This window comes from Amblyomma americanum, chromosome 1 (genome assembly GCF_052857255.1).
Source record: "Amblyomma americanum isolate KBUSLIRL-KWMA chromosome 1, ASM5285725v1, whole genome shotgun sequence".
NCBI classification, from domain to species: Eukaryota; Metazoa; Arthropoda; class Arachnida; order Ixodida; family Ixodidae; genus Amblyomma; species Amblyomma americanum.
The window spans coordinates 411,359,240-411,379,625 of NC_135497.1; the positions used below are offsets into that span (position 1 = coordinate 411,359,240).

General features: G+C 42.5%; 1 protein-coding gene across 6 annotated transcripts in view; it reads right to left on the reverse strand.

Annotated features, from left to right (window-relative positions):
* Positions 1-20,386, reverse strand: part of PDZ-GEF (PDZ domain-containing guanine nucleotide exchange factor) — an 89,815-nt gene that overhangs the window by 11,319 nt on the left and 58,110 nt on the right. For 4 of the 6 annotated variants that reach the window (XM_077650310.1, XM_077650307.1, XM_077650309.1 and 1 more), the window contains one exon: positions 14,047-14,154. In XM_077650310.1, the coding sequence (XP_077506436.1) occupies positions 14,047-14,154 (108 nt within the window). Of the gene's footprint in view, positions 1-2,618; positions 2,886-14,046; positions 14,155-20,386 lie in introns of all 6 variants that reach the window. The other 2 variants (XM_077650305.1, XM_077650306.1) reach the window with 1 other exon arrangement.

The following is a 20,386-nucleotide window of genomic DNA, read 5'->3' on the forward strand; positions in this document are numbered from 1 at the left end:
ATTTTTTTTTACCTTTTCTAGCTTATGGAAACACTGGTTTAAGTGAAAGTAGTCTTTGTCATTAGAGCGCGGCAGCCTATCAACTGAGGCAAACTTCGGTTTGTCCTCAGTGTCCTCCTAACTTTAAGAGGTTCATCTCAACCTGCAGCTACTAACAGAACCTTAGCACAGAATTATTTGCCATTTGCTAACTACTGCCAGATAAAACAAAACCAAAAAGTGAGACAAGTGGTTTGCAAGCACCATTTTAGGCAAATAAAGAACTAACGATCGACATAGCCCTGGCACTACCTTTACAATAATGAAGGCAAAGAGTAGAATGAAAGTAAACACAACTAGCAAGACAAAACTTCCAGCTAGACTTGTTGGTTCATATTCTTAGAACGGTCTTTTGTAGGGCAATGGGACGACACAGTGTACAGCATACAACAGAGTAGCACTGTCTTGTTGTCTGCTCTGCTGCACCTTCTAAGATTACGAAGCAACAAGCACAGCAACCATTCACATGGCACCACAGAAGCTGGTAGAGTGAACCAGCTTATATTTGCCTACATGGGAGGAGGTTGGCCAGGAGATCAGCTCACGATATGTAATCAAAGCGTGTTAAAGACTACAGCACCGACATAGGCTATCCTCAACCCTGTATTTGACGCAAATACGTGCTACTTGAGGTAAAGCAAAGACAACAAATGAGTGTTGATGCAAATCCTGAAGTGATCTCATGAAGGCCGTTTTCACTTTAAAATTCCATTATACGACTTTTGAGTCCTCAGGAGCCAGTTTTTTTTTTTTCCAATGCCTATGCTGAAGTTTAAAATCAAATCTTTCATGCAACGGAAAGACCATTCCTTTCCAAATAACTCACTAACCCCCACATATTCAGCTGGGGCAGAGCTTCAACACAGCACTCCTGCATGGAAGAATAAATGATACACAGGCACTGAAGAATTGAGAACAGTGTACACAGAGAGCAACAGCACACACAAAAAGTTGAGACTGCCAGCAGCAAGGCCAAAGAATGCAGCAGAAAGGCATGCAGCAACACAAAAGGGCAGGCAGATTCAAGGAGGGGTCAGATAATGATGCACACATGCACGCACGCATGCGTACACACACACACACACACACACACACACACACACACACACACACACACACACACACACACACACACACACACACAAACACGCACGCACGCACGCTCACGCATAAAAAAAATTGAAGAAAGGGCCAACACCATGAAAATATATTGCTCTCCACCCACCACTCCAACAGAAAACACTCGGGCATGCTCTTGGTGAATAGAACTACATACTCAATTACACCCACTCATGCAATGAAACTTCTGCACCAAAATATGGCCAAAATCAAAATTTTCAACAACCACATCCAGTGTGGATAGGTAATATAAGACATGTAGACAGATGAGCCAACAAACTTGACGTGAAAATATGCATGCTGACTTAACAAGAGAAATAACTGCATTGGTAACTATTTTCTGAAGTGTGACATACTTCATCTAGGTGTTCTTTTTGTGCCACAAATATGGCTTGAAATCTGCAAAGGACTGTTTTCAGAGTAATTCCATGCACTGAATTACAAACTCCTCTTCCATACATTTATGTTGCATTAATTTAGCTGACCAATCCTATAATAAAAAACAGTACTGAATTTTCAGCTGCTCCAAGAAAAGAAAATATATTGCCCAAATCTTAATTCTTATTTCTTAGCACCTTATCTTTATGTGAGCACAATAATGACATAGCAGCAGTGGTGCTATATTTACTTTTCTTGTCAAAAAATCCTTGAAACTGTGGTTCACTCAACCAATCTGAGAAACAATGCAAAGTATACAAACAGACAGAAGCAGCAGTACAAATGCTCATTTTTCCTGTCCACTTCCATACTTTGCACTCCTTCTAGACAATGTAAAGAACCAACTCACTCAAGTCAGCCTGTCAATAAATTGTGTTCCCAGTGATGCTGCCAAGTTTACGATGGCTACCTCTTATTATAGCAAATGCTAAAACCTGAATATAGCCAAGCTTCAAGAAAAGAAAAGCTAATATACCAAGCCTACAACTCAAAGCATTAGTCTCTCAGAACCTCAAGAATCTTCTGCTTCAAAGAAGTTCCAGAGGGTCCAGCTGCTCGCTAATTATGCAGCTCCATGGCAAAACTTTTGCTCAACTTCAGGATTGGAACAGCCCTTCCAAAATACGAAGAAGAAAATAAAGGCCGGCAAGATTGAGCTAACATCCAAACAGGTGCTTGCAAGCATGGTGTGTGCCTCTATATAAGATCCTCATGACACTGAACTTAAAAGATGTATGTTAAACTGTATTACCCTTCTGGAGCACATGTCAACTGCAAGAACCCACCCAACATTCATGTTTACAGGGGAAAACTGACCCTCACATCTACACAGTACATGCTGTCCACTGAAAAAAGCCCAGATGGCACAAGAAATGAAAATGCACAAGATATCTGCCCATATTAAATATTATATGACCCATACACACTACAAACAGACTTACAACAGACCCAGACACCAAACAGGCATAACTTGGTGACAGTGTGTCCCACAGTGAAGCCCTTCGGCCAGGGAGGACACCTACCCTCCTCGTCCGCCTCATGATCAGTAGCCGGGTCAACAGCCACTTCGCAGGCAAAACTGGATGCTGCTGCCACTGCAGCTGCAGTGGCCGCCATGACCTCTTGACTGCGGGCGCGATGTAGCCGCTGGGCCTGTCGGCTTCGAGCTGCCATCTGGGCAGCTACGTTGTAGTCAGGGGGTCTTCGAGGCGGTCCCGCCCCCTTGGGGACGGGAGGTGGGTCTCGTGGGGGAGGGGGAGGCATCAGCAGGCATGACGGGGACATGGGACCTGGATACGCCGGGGGACCAAGCGTGCGCCGAGGAAGGGAAGCAGATTCAGATGAAGGGAGAGGGCAAGAACAAGCCAACACAAATGGGTAAGACTGGCACTAGCATTCGTGCCAAGCTGCAAATGCATTGCAGGCAAAGTCAGCAGCTAAGCACCAATGTGGAACAGCAGTCAGGACAAGTCTCAAGGGTGAGAACCAAAAGCCACACCCTATTAACAGCAACTTGGCACATGGCAAAGGCAAAGCATGGAAGCGATGACCAGGAGTTTTCGAATTCTGTAGATAGCTCATGTTTTCATGCCTCTGAAGAGAACACTCATTCTTTCTAGTGGCAACTGTAACTGGGGTTGTATTTAGTAGTTAAAACAAAAAGTCACCCTAACCATTTTTTCTTTCACAGAAATGCTTAGCTTCCAGACTGATTTTCATAAGCAAAGAATATTTTTGTTTAGTCTCAACTGCTTGACCAGGAATGAAATTAATGAGGGGCCTTTTGTAAAGAGAAATCCATTGCCAGTACTGTATGCTGCCACAGTTATGGAGCACCCAAATGAACATATCCACAAATAATGTCAAGGCCTAACTCCTGCATAAGAGAAACCTTGTTATTCGAAAGTTGTAAAAATGGAGAAAAATTGAGATAAAGCTTAAAGAAAAGTAAACATTTAAGCTTTTCACCTAGGTTTACATTTCATGAAAATCCAGTGCTTAATTATAAGAAATTAAGTTCTGTGTAGCAGCCCAGAATAGAGGGAACACCTAATGAAGAGCAGGCAAGCGCATTGCTAATACAGTAAGTAGTGTGAAGGGTGGGGGGGAAGGGATCCCTTGCGTCCCTACTCTACGACTGTCTGGTGGTCATTTGCCTCGAAACCAGACTTGCCTCGCGCCTCCACAATGAATTCCTCAAGACTCAAAGCCGGAAATAGAGGCAATGCACGTCTGCTATCAACGCAGCACTAGTATAGTGCGAAGTACACAGCAGAGGTGATGGGCATGAACAAAAGCACATTAGAACTTATTGGCTTGTTTGTTCGCAGTGTGACCAGCAGGTCGTGGTAACTACTATTTGATGACCCTTTTCACCCTGTGCTTCCGCAGGCTACATTTCAAGATATCGAAATTTCATTACAAAAAACCTTCAGAGATAAACGGTCGCAAATACACAGAACCTACTGAGTATATTGCGCAACATGGGACACTTTTGTGTTCACCAATATTTCAAGATAAGTGAATTTGGGGCCGAAGTTAATGAAGGTTTACTGCACTTTTCTCAAGAACTCGTAGTTTGTTTTCAAACTGCCTTCTTCGCATGAATACAATTTTTTGCTAGGATATTATCAAACTGTACAAAGGTGATATTTGACACTTAGATACAAAATTAAAATAATCACTGAATCACTAACAGAACCATCAGCATAAAAATCTGAATCTTAAAGGGCCCTCAAGTGGTTAGCACAGAGTTTAAGGAAAGAGATACTGAATCGCCCATCATCATCCTGCGATAATTTTCTACCTAGCTCATGCACAACCAGAGGCAACTGATTGAGAATGACTCTCTCCCTTTCCCTCTGAACTCATTCATTAGAGGGAGGCAGAAAGAAAAATTCCAGGCCAAGACCGTGCTCCACCCACAGATATGTCACGGGCTCAGCTGTTTGCTTTCAATTGGAGCACTCTCATCTCCGCTTCTAGTCCGGCTGTGCCCCTGTGTACCTGCTTCATCTACAAATGCAGCTGCCGTTTTTCTTGCAATTACAGGGTGCAGTGTTTCATGGCAGGCCAATGACAGTCCTCAATACCGACCTAATAGGAGCTGTACAGTGCCGTAAGTAGGATTCAGACGAGAAATTGGCAGCAGATGTTGCCGCAAGCTGCGAGAATTAAAATTCTTTTTTGTAAATTATTAGCTTGCTTTTGACGAATTGTAAGTGGCATGAATGCTCATTAGCTTTCACTCTACATAATTTTAAAGCCACCTTCAAAACTAGGGCATTTAAGTGATGATATCATCGTCATTATAAATTGGGAAAGTTTCAAAATGAGCTTAGCTTCAACGTCTGCACTGTGAAATGCACAACTAGTGTGCAGGTGAGGGAGCCATATTAATGAGTTGCAAAAGTGAGCGGAAGTGAACTTAACACTGTAAAAAGCAAAATGATTGTAAGAACATTACCCAGAAAAATACAATGACTGGGCTCGCTTCAATAAAAATAAAGCTGGTCCTAACTGAATTATAGCGAAATGAAAAAAGAATTTTGGAATGATAAATGGAAAGTTCTGGTGCCCACTACATCATGAAGACATAAGCCCATAGTTTGCAAGCAAGCATCTGATGATGAGGGTTAAATAAATTAATTAGAAGGCAGTTTCAACGAAAAACTAGAATGCCAAATCAGTAGCATACTGTTACTGAATAAGAATAAGCAGCAATAGCAGAAGAAGTGGGATCTGGTTATGATAACAGCTATACCAAGAAAAGAAGCGAGAAAGCATTAAGGGCGAGGCATAAATTGCTAGAAAGGTTTGCAATGAAAACATGCAGAAATGAAATGCCACAGAGGACTGGAAGCCCAAAAAAAAGTTTTTTTCTTCCCAAGTTGAAGACATGGAAACACATCTTGCTCAAATGCACATTTCCTTTCAAAACACGGAAAACAACAGAGGGAACAACAGAGGAAAACACAGGACCAAAACACAGGTTTGGTCCTCTGTCTTCAGCATTTTTCGATATTGTTTGTATATATATAGGGCTCTTTTTGATCTATGTATTGTTTTTTTTTTTTCACTGCCTCACCCCTCTGTAATGCGAAAGCTCAGAGGGTAAAATGAAATGAAACAAAAATGCACATCTTATCAACACATGTCCGAGCATTTAGTTGCTCCAAAGAATACACCAAGAAACACTGCACAAGAACATGGTGCACAACTTTCATTCATTGCTCACAGCAGCAATAACAAAGAAAGAGCATGTATTTTTGAAGCCTAGATATGATGCCTCATCGAAAGCAAAGCTCATGTGGAAGATTGTTGAAATCAACTAAGCATTCTTTTTACACGCACTGTTGCCAAGGTTTTGCACACTTGAAGTAATGCACACCGAAGTAGGCTTAGTTAGGCAAGTGAAAAATGGATGCAGAAGTACAGACGAGGCCAATTCAGAACTGGTCTGCAAACTAAACAAATTAACAATATATGCTCTCGCCATTTATATCAACACAAAATAAATGATGGTCGCCATGTTACACAACAGCACTGAATGCAAGAAAAGTCAAAAAAAAAAAGGACTATGTCATCTACCACAGCCAAATATGCACTGAGCTTGAAGAGTACATACACTTCCAAAGCCATGACTTTTTCACGTTGACCTTGTACAGTGCGCTGTTTTTTAAGCTTATCTTCCATCAGCGACAAAACCTACCTTCTTTTAAAAATCTCCTGGATATGTGTATCATGAAGGCACGTGTGTTGTGTGGCATGGTTCCTTGAAGCTCACAACATTCTAACATGCTTTGTCCTTTACCGGTAATGTTTGAAAACGATAAATGATTTAGCACACCCTATGCCATAAAGCCTTGTTATAACAAGCTCTTTTGTGGTAACCACTATTTAGCTTCAGCCAAGACACCTTTTTGAAAAAAAAAAAAGTTGTATTTCTTATTTGTACTACACATTGTGAAAGAAATTGCTCACAGCATTCTGAAAAACAGTGGACTATCAGATTTCCTCAATTCTGCATGTAGCTACGAAGGCACATGCTGTTAATAAAAATAAATAAGTTTTTATAAACAATCAGAACGAAAAATTAGGCACAATGCAAAATGTGTTTCAGTTTACTAAATTAAAAAAAAAGTGAACAAATAGCTACAAAAAATACAACACAAAATGCAGTTGTATTCAGCTGAAACACAAGCCTAACAAATCCCTTATGTACAAACTAAGCTCTCAGTTCCACACGAAAACTTCATGAAAAAGATGAACAGTTGCGAGCACAAATTTTGGCTGCTGCCTTATACGAAAGCCAGCACTTTTTCCTCCAAGTGTTTCTTTTTTTTGTTTTGTTTTCAACAATGCAACTAACTCTACCACATCCAAGTCATGTTACAGAACAGCAACACTGTGAACAAAAGAATATCAGCACAATAGCAGAAAGAAACCATGTACACACTCCCCAACAAGAGTAAGAAAAAGTGGCACACATATTGATAGCAAGGCAATAGGTAAAAAAAAAAAAAACACTACAAACATGAGGTATATATTGTGCTCACATAGGTGAAGATAACGCTGCAGAAGAATGACAAGGCACAGCACTTTCTCACTGTCCTCGGGCATGTTCTTCACGTTTAAGACCCACAAGAACGGAGGTTCTACTAGGAATCATTGTAAGAATGGCACATTGTAAATGACCCTAGCATGACATCTGGAGACTAAACTTGGTTCTTTTCTTTTGGTGCTGACAACACATTCTTAGTCAAAATCTCTGATCTAATAATTGAATTTCTAAGTTTGAAAAAAAAAAAACCTTTTTTTATGTACACAAAGGGTCTTTTAGTCCATATCCCGACATCTAATGGCATACAGTGATTAAATAGACAGACAGGATATAACAGCCTTTAAATACATGACAGACTTTCTAGGAGGAAATGTTTCAGAAGTTCTCTGTTTATACAAGCCTATGTTTTGTGACAGGAACAATATATTTACATTCAGTCCAAGACACACGCTTACAATAAACTGCACATCTCCAACCAAAAATTTTAACTTTAACCCAAGGTGACTGAAGGTTTGTGGTAATTTGTTTCGGTTCCGAGGATGCGGGTTTCTTCGAAGTTGATTCTATGGTCGGAGTCCTCGGAATGTTCGGCTACTGGATTGCGTTTTCTTGCGAATTTGCGGACGTCGTTTTTAGGTTTCCGAATTCTTTCTATGAAATTTTTGGTTTCACCGATGCGTCGCAGTCGGCGCATGGAATTTTGTAGACAATGCCTTGGGCTCTTTCTCTCGGCGGCCGGTCTTTGGGAACAGGTAGGCAAAGCGCAACAAAGTTCGTGGGCTTGTGCGCAACCTGGAGACCCGATTTTTCCAGGATTCGGGCGATGGTCTCACTGACACCTCCGACATAAGGTAAAGTGACGTATTTTGGTGGTGGCGTTGGTCTTTGTGCGTTGATTTCTTGACGAATGTTGTGTTTTTGAAGTCTAATGGTTTTTTGAATAAAGTCTTTTGGGTAGCTGTTCATGATGAGTTCTTTGAATATTGTGCGTCTCAACTCTTCTGAACAGCGTCTTCACCACTGATGCTTTATGGACTGTCAGGTGGTTCGAAGAGAAGTGGAGATATCGTCCTGAGTGGGTTGGTTTGCGGTATACGGAGAATTGAAGAGTATTGTGGTTTCGGGACACGAGGACGTCCAAAAACGGCAGGGAGTTTTCTTGTACCACCTCTAGCGTGAACTGGATGTCAGGTTCTACGGAGTTTAAATGACGAAGGAAATTTTGAGTCTCAGATCTTTTGATGAAGGCGAAGCAGTCGTCGATATACCTGAGGAAAATCTTTGGTTTCGGGTGGAATGAGTTGAGGGCTCGTTGTTCGATGTGTTCCATGGTTAAATTGGCCATGACGACAGAGATGGATGCTCCCATTGGTGTCTTTCACTTGTCGGTAAAATTCCCCATTTGACGACAAGTATGTGTTTGATAGGCACAACTCCAGGAGGCGGCACACATCATTTACACTCAGCGTGGTTCGTGCGCTAAGTGTGTCGTCGCGTTGTAGGGCGTCTCGGGTAGCGGTCACCGCAAGCTTCACGGGGATGTTTGTGAAAAGGGACACCACGTCGAAGGAGACAAGGCATTCGGCGGCCTCAAGGGTGGCTTGGGACACCAGTTCGATGAAGTGACTGGAATGACGGATATGGGTCGCTGTTTTTCCTGCGATTGGGGCTCTGAGTTTGTGAAGGTATTCTACCTACCTGTTCGCAAAGACCAGCTGTGGAGAGAAAGAGCCCAAGGCATTGTCTACAAAATTCCATGCGCTGACTGCCACGCAAGCTACATTGGCGAAACCAAAAATTTCAAAGAAAGAATTCGGCAACATAAAAACGACGTCCGCAAATTTGCGCAAATTCGCAAGAGAACACAATCCAGTAGCCGAACATTCCGAAATCCTCGGAAACCAAACCGAAAAAGAAATCCTCGGAACCGAAACAAATTACCACAAAAGGCTCCTTCTGGAAAACTGGCATACCCAAACCACCCCGAACAAACAACAAATCAACCGCACAAAAGGAAACCTGCCCCCAGTATATGCCCAGGGACTTCACTCTTCAACTCAACGAAAAAAAGTCGCCATTCACCACCTCCCTGCAGTGCGCCAGCATGACTAACGTTGGGTTAAAGTTAAAATTTTTGGTTGGAGGTGTGCAGTTTATTATAAGTCTTCAAACCCAACCAGACAGGCAAATCTGTCAAAATGTTTAGTTTTCAATAGACACATGCTGCAGATGTAGTTTTCTCAGAGATGTAATAAAAGTATCTGAGGCTGAGGTGTAGGGGATGACCGAATGTTTGCCCTGAATAAAGTTCTTAAAACCTTTAACACATGTGGGCTTCTTACGTGGGATTTCTTACCATCATTGATCTCAGTTTCTCTCTCTCATTGCCAAGGAGATGGCAACGTTGTATCTTATCAGTCAGGGGCTTTGCTGTTCTTGCTCAGACAACGACTGTGACTAAGGCTGCCTGACTGCACCTTTAAATTAAAATTTTTAACGACCATTGACCATATCTAAAGCCCTGTACACTGTCTTTTAAATAATTGCATCGTGCTTACCCCTGTCATTATATGCCATGAATCACACTCTTAACTTCAAAGTGCTGCAAGCACTCAGTTACAGAGGCAGAAGGCACTCCGAAACAAACTCATGAGCCAAATGATCATCCCACCAGGTTTATAGACCTTAATTCTATACCCCTCAAAGCTATATCTAATGAGTGTTTGGACCCTGGGGTAATAAAACCAATGCTACCTTTTGGATTTGCCCGCTAAATGATTGTCAAAAAGGCATATTGTAGATATTGTAGAACCTAGCTGTTACTTTCCCGGGTGCTGCATTTACCGGCTGCTAGGTTTTCATAAGCCAGCTGTGCTCTAGCTCTCATAGGAACCCGTGCAATATAAACTCAGTTGTTACGTCAAATTTTTGGCAGCATTCTTGCATGGTACGTTGTGAATGTCACCTCATGATAGTGCTTTCCCCCATGCCAGCATTTTGACAGCTTACATTTAGTGTGCACAGTACAGCATTAGCATGCTGGCCAAAGCAAACTCCATCAGCACTTGACCGCTAGCATGACTGACAGTCTCGAGACGCATTACGCCCATGCCAATGCCACACGTGCTTATGAGTGGTGTGAATTTTGTTGAGGGTGTTGGTCCAGTCCATCGCAGCTGCGATGAGAGTGCGAAGAACCGAACATGCAAATACGAAACTATGCCGTGGCAGCACTGTATGAGATGCGATTGTGCGATTTAGCTCAGAGACTTTTTCTATGTGCTGTTTTCTTGTCTCCTGCAGTCTAAAAACTCAGTTTGCAGATTCAAATAGATGAGGATTGCATAGGATTAAAGTGGCCACCTCGAAAACAGCACAGAAGCGCTCGTGTGCTGCAACTACACCCACTCTGCGTGCACTCCCTCCTTGCTGCTGCCTCCCTTCCACCGACAGCTGCTAAGGCAGACGGAGAGCCATTGTAATGCATTTTGGATGTCCTGCACATGCAAAACGATCGCAAGAGCCGCAAAGTCTTGCAGACTATAGGGAAGCATGTTGATCTTACAGAAAATTAAAAAAAAAAGCAGCAGCAGGCAATGATGTACAAATCTTCATACATTGAATTGAGCTATTGCGTTTCCTGGCTGATACGTTTTGTTTCTGCAGTCCTGTGAAAAATCTAACAGCAGGTTGCTACTATGCACAGTTTACATAAGCCTTTGCCAAACCTTACCAGCAACAATGGGCGGACAGTCTTCTGAAGCTATTTAAAAGGCCTGTAGACATGGGTTATCCAGTAAGCCTTTTAGCATCGGAAAGCTTATTCAGATCGATGCATAGTTCTCACATAAAATTTCCCTCATAAAACCTCACACTGACTAAAGGGAACAGTAAAATGTTAAACAAACAAAGCATTTGAACACCTGTAACAGCTATGACAAAGCAAATTCTGGTAACGGTAATGATCGTTTCATTGCATGTTGAAGTGGCTTTGGTTTTGATGAACATGGGTTTGAAAGTCTTATTTGGTCAAACATAGCACACTGATTATAAAATTGAGTCACAGTAGAATAACTGGAACTACATCTGACCTGATAACTAGCCAACAGTATAAAATCTGCAACAAGTCTTATCTTTGCCAGAGTTCTACAAGGAACAGCCCCTAGGCCAGTTTTGTTTGTACTGAATAATAATGATATATAGTTAATGTACCGCATACAAATGAATGCATAGAAAATGCTGATGACACGAATGTCTTTCTTGAAACAAAGTCTGAGGGAAATGTAGGAAGTGGCAAATCACTAGCTATCCAAGCTCTCTCCTTGGTTACATTCAAGTAAACTTCGGCTGAACATAAGTGAAATGAGATATGTGGCTTTCAGAGCAACAAATAGAGGCATGAACAAATTTTTTGCTGACGTTGGAAAGGGCTTGCTTCACTTGACAATGTATGAAGTCCCTTGGTTCATCATCGTAATTATCCTGTTCACACTATAAACAGATATTAGCTTAAACAGCGAGCTTAAAATTGCAAATATAGGGCTCATTAGTTAATTTCCCCGTCTAATATAGCTCACTCAGCCGAGGTTCCCCCAAACAAACCAGACAAAATTACTGTGTTTACAGGAAAGAGCTGTCTGCACAAATGAACACAGATCTTACTGCGAACACTACACAAAAGAAAGCTACAGATTTTTACACAGGTCAAAACCAACACAAAAAATTTCAGCACTGGCTGCAATGTCCAACATAAAAAAATTGGCGGTGGCTTAGCTCTGGTTAAACATGGAGTGACGAGATAGCTACAGCTGGCCTAGTGGAACTTGGTCACGAACCACGTGACAAACCACGTGATCAGCCATGACGCCGCACCGCCGGCAGCTGCTCCGCACCACGTGACCAACCACATGACAGCGTGGCAGCACAGCCACAGGGTGGCGGCGCCGCCACGCTGAAGGCTTGAAATGCTACTGTAATGTAGCTATCGCTACAAAAAATATTTTAGGAGCCTTACACAATTATGGCTTTCAAAAATTGATTGAATGAATGAAAGAATGAATGAATGTCTAGTTTTCATTTGCAAGGAACCCCAGGTGAAAAGCAACAAGAAAGTGCTGGAGCCCTTAATGTACTTAATACCACATCTCTTGAAGGCATCCCTGGAAGTGCCTGTGAACTGTTGTTGTGCACAAACAAAGCAAGGTACCAGCCTACCTCTAAATTCCATGCCCTTTCATGATCATGAAGTATGGTCTAATTTTCTTATGTTTCATGCTTTTTGTTCTCCATACAAATAAGCATAAAGTGATGTGCTAGGTATTACTTGTGTAATTTATAGCGATATATATTGGCTCTCACCATCTCAAAGTACTCAAGTACACAAGTATTAATATTGTCTTGCAAATATAATAGTGACGTCCTGTTCCTTTATAACTAGCTAGGAATTTTCGGAACGCATGCGAGGTTCCACAGTATGTGATGCAGTATCTTCAGTGCATGTATTTGTTGTAACAAGAACAGCACACCCTATTCAGGTGTCAAAGTACCTTATGCTTGCTTCTGCTGGGTTTACATTACAAAAATGAAAATCAGAACAAACTGAAATAAAAAAAAAGAATCAAGGGGCACTGTGGCACAGTCCCTCCAGATGGCTAAAAAGGTCTCCCGTAACGTTACGATTCATTTGGTTTATGGTGGTTTAACGTCCAAAAGCAACTCAGGCTATGAGGGACGCCGTAGTGAAGGGCTCCGGTAATTTCGACTACCTGGGGTTCTCTAACGTGCACTGACATCGCGCAGTACACGGCCGTAACGTTACGAAGAATTTTCATGACCAGGAGGAAGGTATCAGAAAGCCCTAGCTGGCATTAGCTTTTAGTCAGCACTGTGCATCATTTCCATTCTTGTCTCCATATGTGCCTGTGCACTGTATATGCCTCATGTTGCATCAACTAGCCAAAAACAGGAGTTATCAAACCGTGTAAACTGTTCAGCAACTGTGACTCTCGCAACAAAGTGAGATGCCACTTGGTGAAATTTCAGCACACACAAGTAAGGAAGTGTAATGATCAGAATTCAACTGACAGGATTTGCATTAATTTGACAAACTTTCACAATTACACTAACATATAAAACAAAAATTGGCAGGACATAAAAATGTGTCACAAAATAATCTGCCAGCACGACAAGCAGCCATGCTAAACCAAAAATACCACCACCATTTTCTGAGGAAGGGTAAATGTGTGGCAAGGGTGTCATGCAGCTGTACTGTTATTTGAGATAACAAGGACCCAAAGCCATAAGCAAAGACATGTTAGCAAAGCCAAACCAAAAAGGGAAATGAAGCAGAAGTGTCTCAAGCTAGCAGCACCTTGTAAGTGATCAATGCTCGGCAGGAAAGTATGGCAAGAAATCAAATACACATCTGAACATGGTATACATGTCGTTATAAAGGCCTATACCGTTCCTGTTACTGGTGTACCATATGACTGGGACTTCAGTTTAACCACCTATCTGCCAAAAAATGTGCCCAGATCATTTCCAGAATACCAGCTGCAATTACTAGTATCGGTCATGAATGCACAGTGCAAATCTTCAAGGCCAATTTATGTATCAATCAAGTTAGCGCAAAGGTGTCCACACTGTTCCAAGGTTGCATTATTCTGTCATCAAGCCCCTGACGACTTCGGCATGTTCATTTCTGAACCAAAACAGTACACATACAGGCATGCAGACTGCATGCTGCACTCAAACTTCAAAGCCCAAGCAATACTCATCTTTGTTTACTTTCCCATTACATGGTTGTTGTTACAGGAAATGGCTTAGACAAAGCAGTACTTGGGCATTAAGGACAAAAACAGTGGTAAGAAGGTAGCAGCATGACTTACCTTGATGCTGGCCTGGCACAAGAGGTGGCAAGACAGGCACACCATGAGTGAATGGCGGCATGCTCTTGCGGTTTCGCATCACAATGGGAGGCGATGGGGGACCTGTGCCTAATAAAGAGGCGAACCAGTATGCATGTCAACAAACAATGATAATAGGCTGAATAAGCACAGGAACATAAGAAAAGAGCAAGGAACGAGGCGAGGTACGCAAAGTAAGATTGTAAGAAGGCAAAAACACAAGCTGCACATATTGTCAAGAACACGAGAAATGATGCACATCAAATGTTACACTCAAACGATAATAAGGGGGAATCCTGAAATCTGTCAACAAGCTGTGTTTCTACGAAACTGATTATTCAGTATTTCTGGGTGCTACGTCAGTAGCTCACTACAGTTTCCATATGCGCAGCTGCACTATAATAGGATGCAAAAACATCACAATACCATCCAATGACCATGCAAGGACTCCTCCCTGTTTACTCCAAATGCGGCACACAAAATGCAACAGATAAAAGAAGTACAGCAAAGCATTTTTGGAGCTGTCACGGGGTACAATGTTACAAGGTGAGAGGTGACACAACTACACCTTTTTTAAAAAGCAAAAGTAAGTTTAATTATAAATGTTGGTACTGAGCTCCACACCACCATGATTTCAATACTGCAGTTGCGTGATGACCTTGAATATGGGCATCTACAGTGACTCCAGTGGGTCTCCTTGAATATGGTGAACTGCTCAATGCGTACTTGTGGAATAGCTGTTCCAATCATATCCGATTGGAATGCTCACCTTACAATGCTAGAACCAGCATGACGCACAGACTGCAGCTTGTGCATTATGTATGCTACTCCCCTGTGCATTCATACTGCATACAGAAAGTGTCATGCTCCTTTTAGCATCTTCCCTGCCACCTACACTGATCTATGGGCAGCTTCTGGGAGCATCAATGACTATCACATGAAAGAACAACCTTACAGCCCTCTCCGAGAAAGTAAACAAATAGTTCGGGGCTAGGCCTACTTCTCCTTCCAGTGGCTCTACTAGTAGGACACCATGAACGTCCTGTTAGTGCCCGTTTTCTACATGATGAACACAAGAGGAAAAAAAACCCCTTTTGTTGACCCAAGTGCCCAGAGACTTAGTTGAAGAATCCAGTGCGCTGTGGTGCACCTTCTTTGTTTGAGAGAAGGGCAAGCCACACACCTCTCAGTAGGCACTCATTAAGTCAATTAGAGATCATGCCAGGCCAGTACCCAAGCATCAAGTGATGCCTTCATGGGCGTGGCTTCCATTTCATAAGCAGATTGTACATCACGTTTACAGAGCATGAATTTTATTCTAGCTCCTTTAGCAACAACAGCTCGTTTTCCTTCATCAAATAAGAGAACTCTTCACCGTAAAATAGGTGCAGACATCCATACATATTGCATTCACACGAACTTGAGTGTAAAGTAATATCAGAACAGCTAGTATTATCAAACAAAGCAATTAAGATGGACAATTGAAATAAATGTATGAATACTAGAGCTCTTGCGTTCACTCGGGCTACAGAGCACTGTTATCGGACTGGTAAATCTAAATATACTTCTGTGCGCAGTAGGTAAACCTAGCTAGTAACAAAAGAAATACCATATAAATGTGTGCAAGAACCGCACTTTTTTTTCCAGATTCGAGGGCCAATTTTCGGGGTGCGCCCCATACACGTGATGTACGGGAAAAAAAATTTAAGTAGAAACACACCAATCAGAGAATGAGTGGCATTTATTCTATGTTCAGTGGTCACTCGCGAAGTCTTCCGACTCTGAGCTGGTGCAGTGCTCTGTGCACACTCATCCCACAAGAAGTCGCGCAGCATGTCGGCGGTCAATACGTAGCCATTGTTCCGCGCTCCCATCACATAGCAGAGCAGCTCTTCTTCCAGTTCAGGAAGCTTCCATGGTTTGCATCAGAAAGCACGCTTTTTGCAGCTTGTGTTCTTCAATGCATCCTTTTGGTTGCACCATCGTTGGACACAATTCTTGGCCACGTCGAATTTCCTGCCCGCTGCACGCTTGCAGTGTTCAAGAGCAAACTCCCAGCCGTATAGCTACAGTAGATGACCGATTTTTCGGACTCCAAAAATTTGGACTTGCGCGATATTTCGGACTTAGCCGAGGAACCGTCGCACACCTCATAGGAACGTGTACACTTTCACGACCGATATTTCGGAGTTTGTGGGGTCTAAAGGTTCAATTTTTCGGATTAGAACAGATGCCAGCTATACTGTGAAGATCGTTTTTCAGCCGAAAGTTCATTACTTCGACCTAATATAGAAGCGCGGGCATCACTGTCACAACCAACTCATTCTCCGCCGCCGTGAAAGGTGCCATCTAGGATTTAAACGGAACTGGCGGGTGCTGATGGAGTGAATCGGACAGACTGGCTTGGATAGCCTTGGCTATTTCTTCTACATCGTTGCCATGTGAGCTAATGGGACACTTTCTGTTGCCATCGAGATGGCCTACAAAGAGCGCGCGGTCACATTGAAAATGTTGTGTGTTGGGTTTTATGGCACATAGGCAGCTAAGGCCATCATGCGCCAAACTCAAGGTGTAGAATTGGCTTTCTGTAGAATGTTTACGAATATCAAAAAATGCCGATGGCGTAGATGACCTAGAAACATTGTGCTGCCTAGTAAAAGAAGAGAAGAAATTTGGAAATCGCTAATGGTAAAAGCCTTAAAGAAGGTCAGGCAGCCTTAGCGGCTATCCTTGGCTAGGCAAGGATCCTGAGGCTCCCAACCAATCAAATAAAAAGCCTCAGCCTACTTCTCAGGAATGAGGAAGTGGCTGAGGTTTATCATGTAATAAAGGGAACCAGTGGTTCAAAAATTAGTTTTTCGAGGACGCCCACTGCTTTTAAAAAGCTAAAAACAGAGGGTATGTTAACAATGGCATTATCAGCTAAGAGCAATGTTGGGAGAAAAGGAATGTATTCATGATAAAATTGAGTGAAGTACTTTTTTCTTAGTTTTTTCTAGTTTCACACATGAGAATAAAATGTGGTTAACAGTAAGTTCTTCTCCGCATTCCTCGCAACCAGGTTTATCTTGTTTTGTTAGCAGGAAGTTGTGCGTGAGGTGCGTGTGGCCTATTCGCAGACGGCATAAAACCACTTCTTTAAAACGTTCCTGGTGCACACATGACTTAAATTCACCCAAAACTGGCTTTACAAAGTGCAGTTTATTATTCACTTTGCTGTTCCAATGCGACTGCCATGACTGTCTTTTTTTATTTCCTTGCCCCGAGCTTGAGCGGCCCACAAATCTGCTCTCTCATTTCCTTTTATTCCGACGTGGCTCGGGACCCAGCAGAGTTTAATGTTTTGTCCTCGAGCTGTTGCTGTTACTATGTTGTGTATGATGTCCCCAAGTATGGGAGTGGTTGCGTTTCTAGAGTGGAGGGCTGTAAGTACACTTAAAGAGTCTGTGTAAATAATAGTGTTTTTGAGGTTCTCGTTTAGTATTTTTTTTGTTGCCAAACATACTGCGTAACATTCTGCGCTGAAGATGGATGCGCACTGTGGAAGTCGCATTGCTGTCTCCGAATTTCCTCGCACCACTGTGCTTCCTACGTAAACATTCGTTTTTGAACCGTCAGTGTAAAAGTCCGTAAAACTACTGTATTTTTCTTCGAGTGCAAGGAATTCTTGTACTATATGTTGTTTTGGAGTTTGTTTTTTTTGGAACTGCGTAAGGGTAAAATCACAGATTGCCGGAAAATTGTGCCATGGAGGCAGTGGAGCTCGTCTTCGAGCAATGGCAGGTAATGTGTCCAGTACGCCGAGGTTTTGACACATCTCTTCAAAACGCAGGAGGAGTGGCCTGATAGCTTGTGGTTTGTTGTTAAAAAGTGTTCTTGATGGGCACTTTGTGACTATGGGGTAACATAGGTGTTTGGGAAGCGAACGGATTTTTAAAACGTACGAGCAAGTGAGCATGGTTCTTCGGTCCTCGAGTGACGGTTCGTTGGTTTCTACATAAAGACTGTTAATGGGTGATGTCCTGTAAGCACCAGTGGAGAGACGCAAACCCAAGTTATGCACTGTATCTAGTCGTTTAAGGTATGATGGTCTCGCTGACCCATACACTATACATCCATAATCAAGGGTAGAGCGTACTACAGAGCGGTAAATTTTTAGAAGGCATGTCCTGTCGGCACCCCAATGTTTTCGTGACAGTACTTTGAGGGATCGGGAGGCTCTCTTTTTCAGTGCATTTATATGAGGCAGGAAAGTGAGCTTTTTGTCAAAGGTTACGCCTAGGAATTTGTGCTCATTTTTCACCGGTAGCTGTGTTTTGTTCAGGTGTATAAATGGGTCGGCCTGTAAGCCTCGCTTAATAGAGAAAAGAATGGCCACGGCTTTCTGTGTGGAAAACCGGAAACCGTTCTTGTCTGCCCAGGTCACCAGTTTATCCATTGTCAGCTGTATTTGTCTCTCGCATGTTACCAGGTTTGAGGATGTGCAGGCTATTTGCAGATCGTCAACACAGACGGAATACATAATGGCCTTCGGTATTACTTTGGCTATGGAATTTACTTTAATAACAAACAATGTCGTGCTCAAAATACACCCCTGAGGAACCCCGTTCTCTTGAACGAAGCCCCTGGACACGGTTGATCCTAGGCGCACTTGAAATGAGCGGTCGGAAAGGAAGTCCTTCAGGCAGTTCAACATCCTGCCACGGATGCCAAGATCTGCTAAGTCACGAAGGATGCCGAACCTCCAGGTGGTGTCGTATGCTTTCTCGAGGTCAAAAAAGACGGCAAGACAGTGCTGTCTGTGTATAAAAGCCTCTCGGACAGTATTTTCCAGGCGAGTTAAGTGGTCTGTTGTTGAGCATGCTTTCTTAAAACCGCACTGATGGATGTCAATAAGTTCAAGAGATTCAATCAGAAAAGTTAGTCTTTTATTCAGCACACTTTCGAATGATTTGGCAAGGCAGCTGGTAAGGGCTATCGGCCTGTAACTAGTAGGGGATGTTGGTTGTTTTCCAGATTTCAGGAATGGTACAATAACTGCTTTCTTCCAGGCTTTCGGCAATCTTCAGAGAACCCACACTTGGTTAAAAAACTTCAAGAGCGCCTCCACAGATGGCTGGGAAAGATGTGCTAGCATTTCGTAATGTATATTGTCAGGGCCAGGTGCTGTCTTTTTTCCGGCCCAGAGAACTTCGTTTATTTCTTGGCGTGTTATTAAACCATTGTACGGTTCTTTTGTGCAACCCGTTGTTGGAAGTCTATGTTTCTCCACTGCATGTTTATGCTTTAAAAATGTTTCTGTGTAGTGTGAAGAACTAGAAATGTTTGACAAATGTTCTCCCAAGATGTTTGCCTGTTCCTCTATATTTGCCTGTGTACCTGGATCTGTTAAGAAAGGAATTGTGTAAGGAGAAAAGCTTCCGTTAAACTTGTGGACTTGTTCCCACATTTTTTTGGACGTAACTGAACTATTTATGCATGATACGTAGCTTCTCCATGATGTTCTTTCGGCATTTCGGCGGATGTACTGAGCTTTTGCTCTCGTCTTTTTAAAGTTGATGAGGTTCTCTTGAGTTGGGTATCTTCGAAAAACTCCCCAAGCTTTATTTTGCTTCTTTTTTGCTTCCCGGCATTCCTGCGTGTACCATACCTTGTTGTTTTGTCGTACTATTCCTGACGATTGAGGAATAGCTTGGCACGCAGCATCAATAATGCAGCTTGTAAAAATTTCATTCAGTTCGTCAACGTTAAGACTGTTTGAAAATAATTTCTCCAGGCTAGCCTTTTCTCTAAATAGTTGCCAGTCGGCTAGGTGTAGTTTCCAACGGCGTGGTTTACTAGGGATGGCTGATGGTGGCGATGAAAAGTTAATCGCTACCGGAAGATGATCGCTTCCGTACGGGTTATCGAGAACATCCCACTTAAAATCGGTAAAAACGGAAGAAGAGCTAAAAGATAAATCTATGCAACTCATTTTTCCTGAGGCTGGAGAGCAATATGTGGGTTTGCCTGTATTGAGTAGGCAAACATTATTGCACAGAATAAAATCTTCTAATATACGGCCCCTAGTGTCTGTCTGTTCACCCCCCCAGAAAGGGGAGTGTGCATTAAAATCCCCAACTACCAGATATGGCTCTGGTAGCTGATTAAAAAGTGATTCTAGGTCATGAAGTGTTACTGTGAGGTGTGGCTGAAGGTATACTGAACATATGGTAATTGTTTTAAAGCTAATGACGGTGACTGCAATGGCTTCATAATTCGTCTGCAGCTGGATTTCACGTGTTGCAACACCGCTCTTAACAACGACAGCAACACCTCCAGA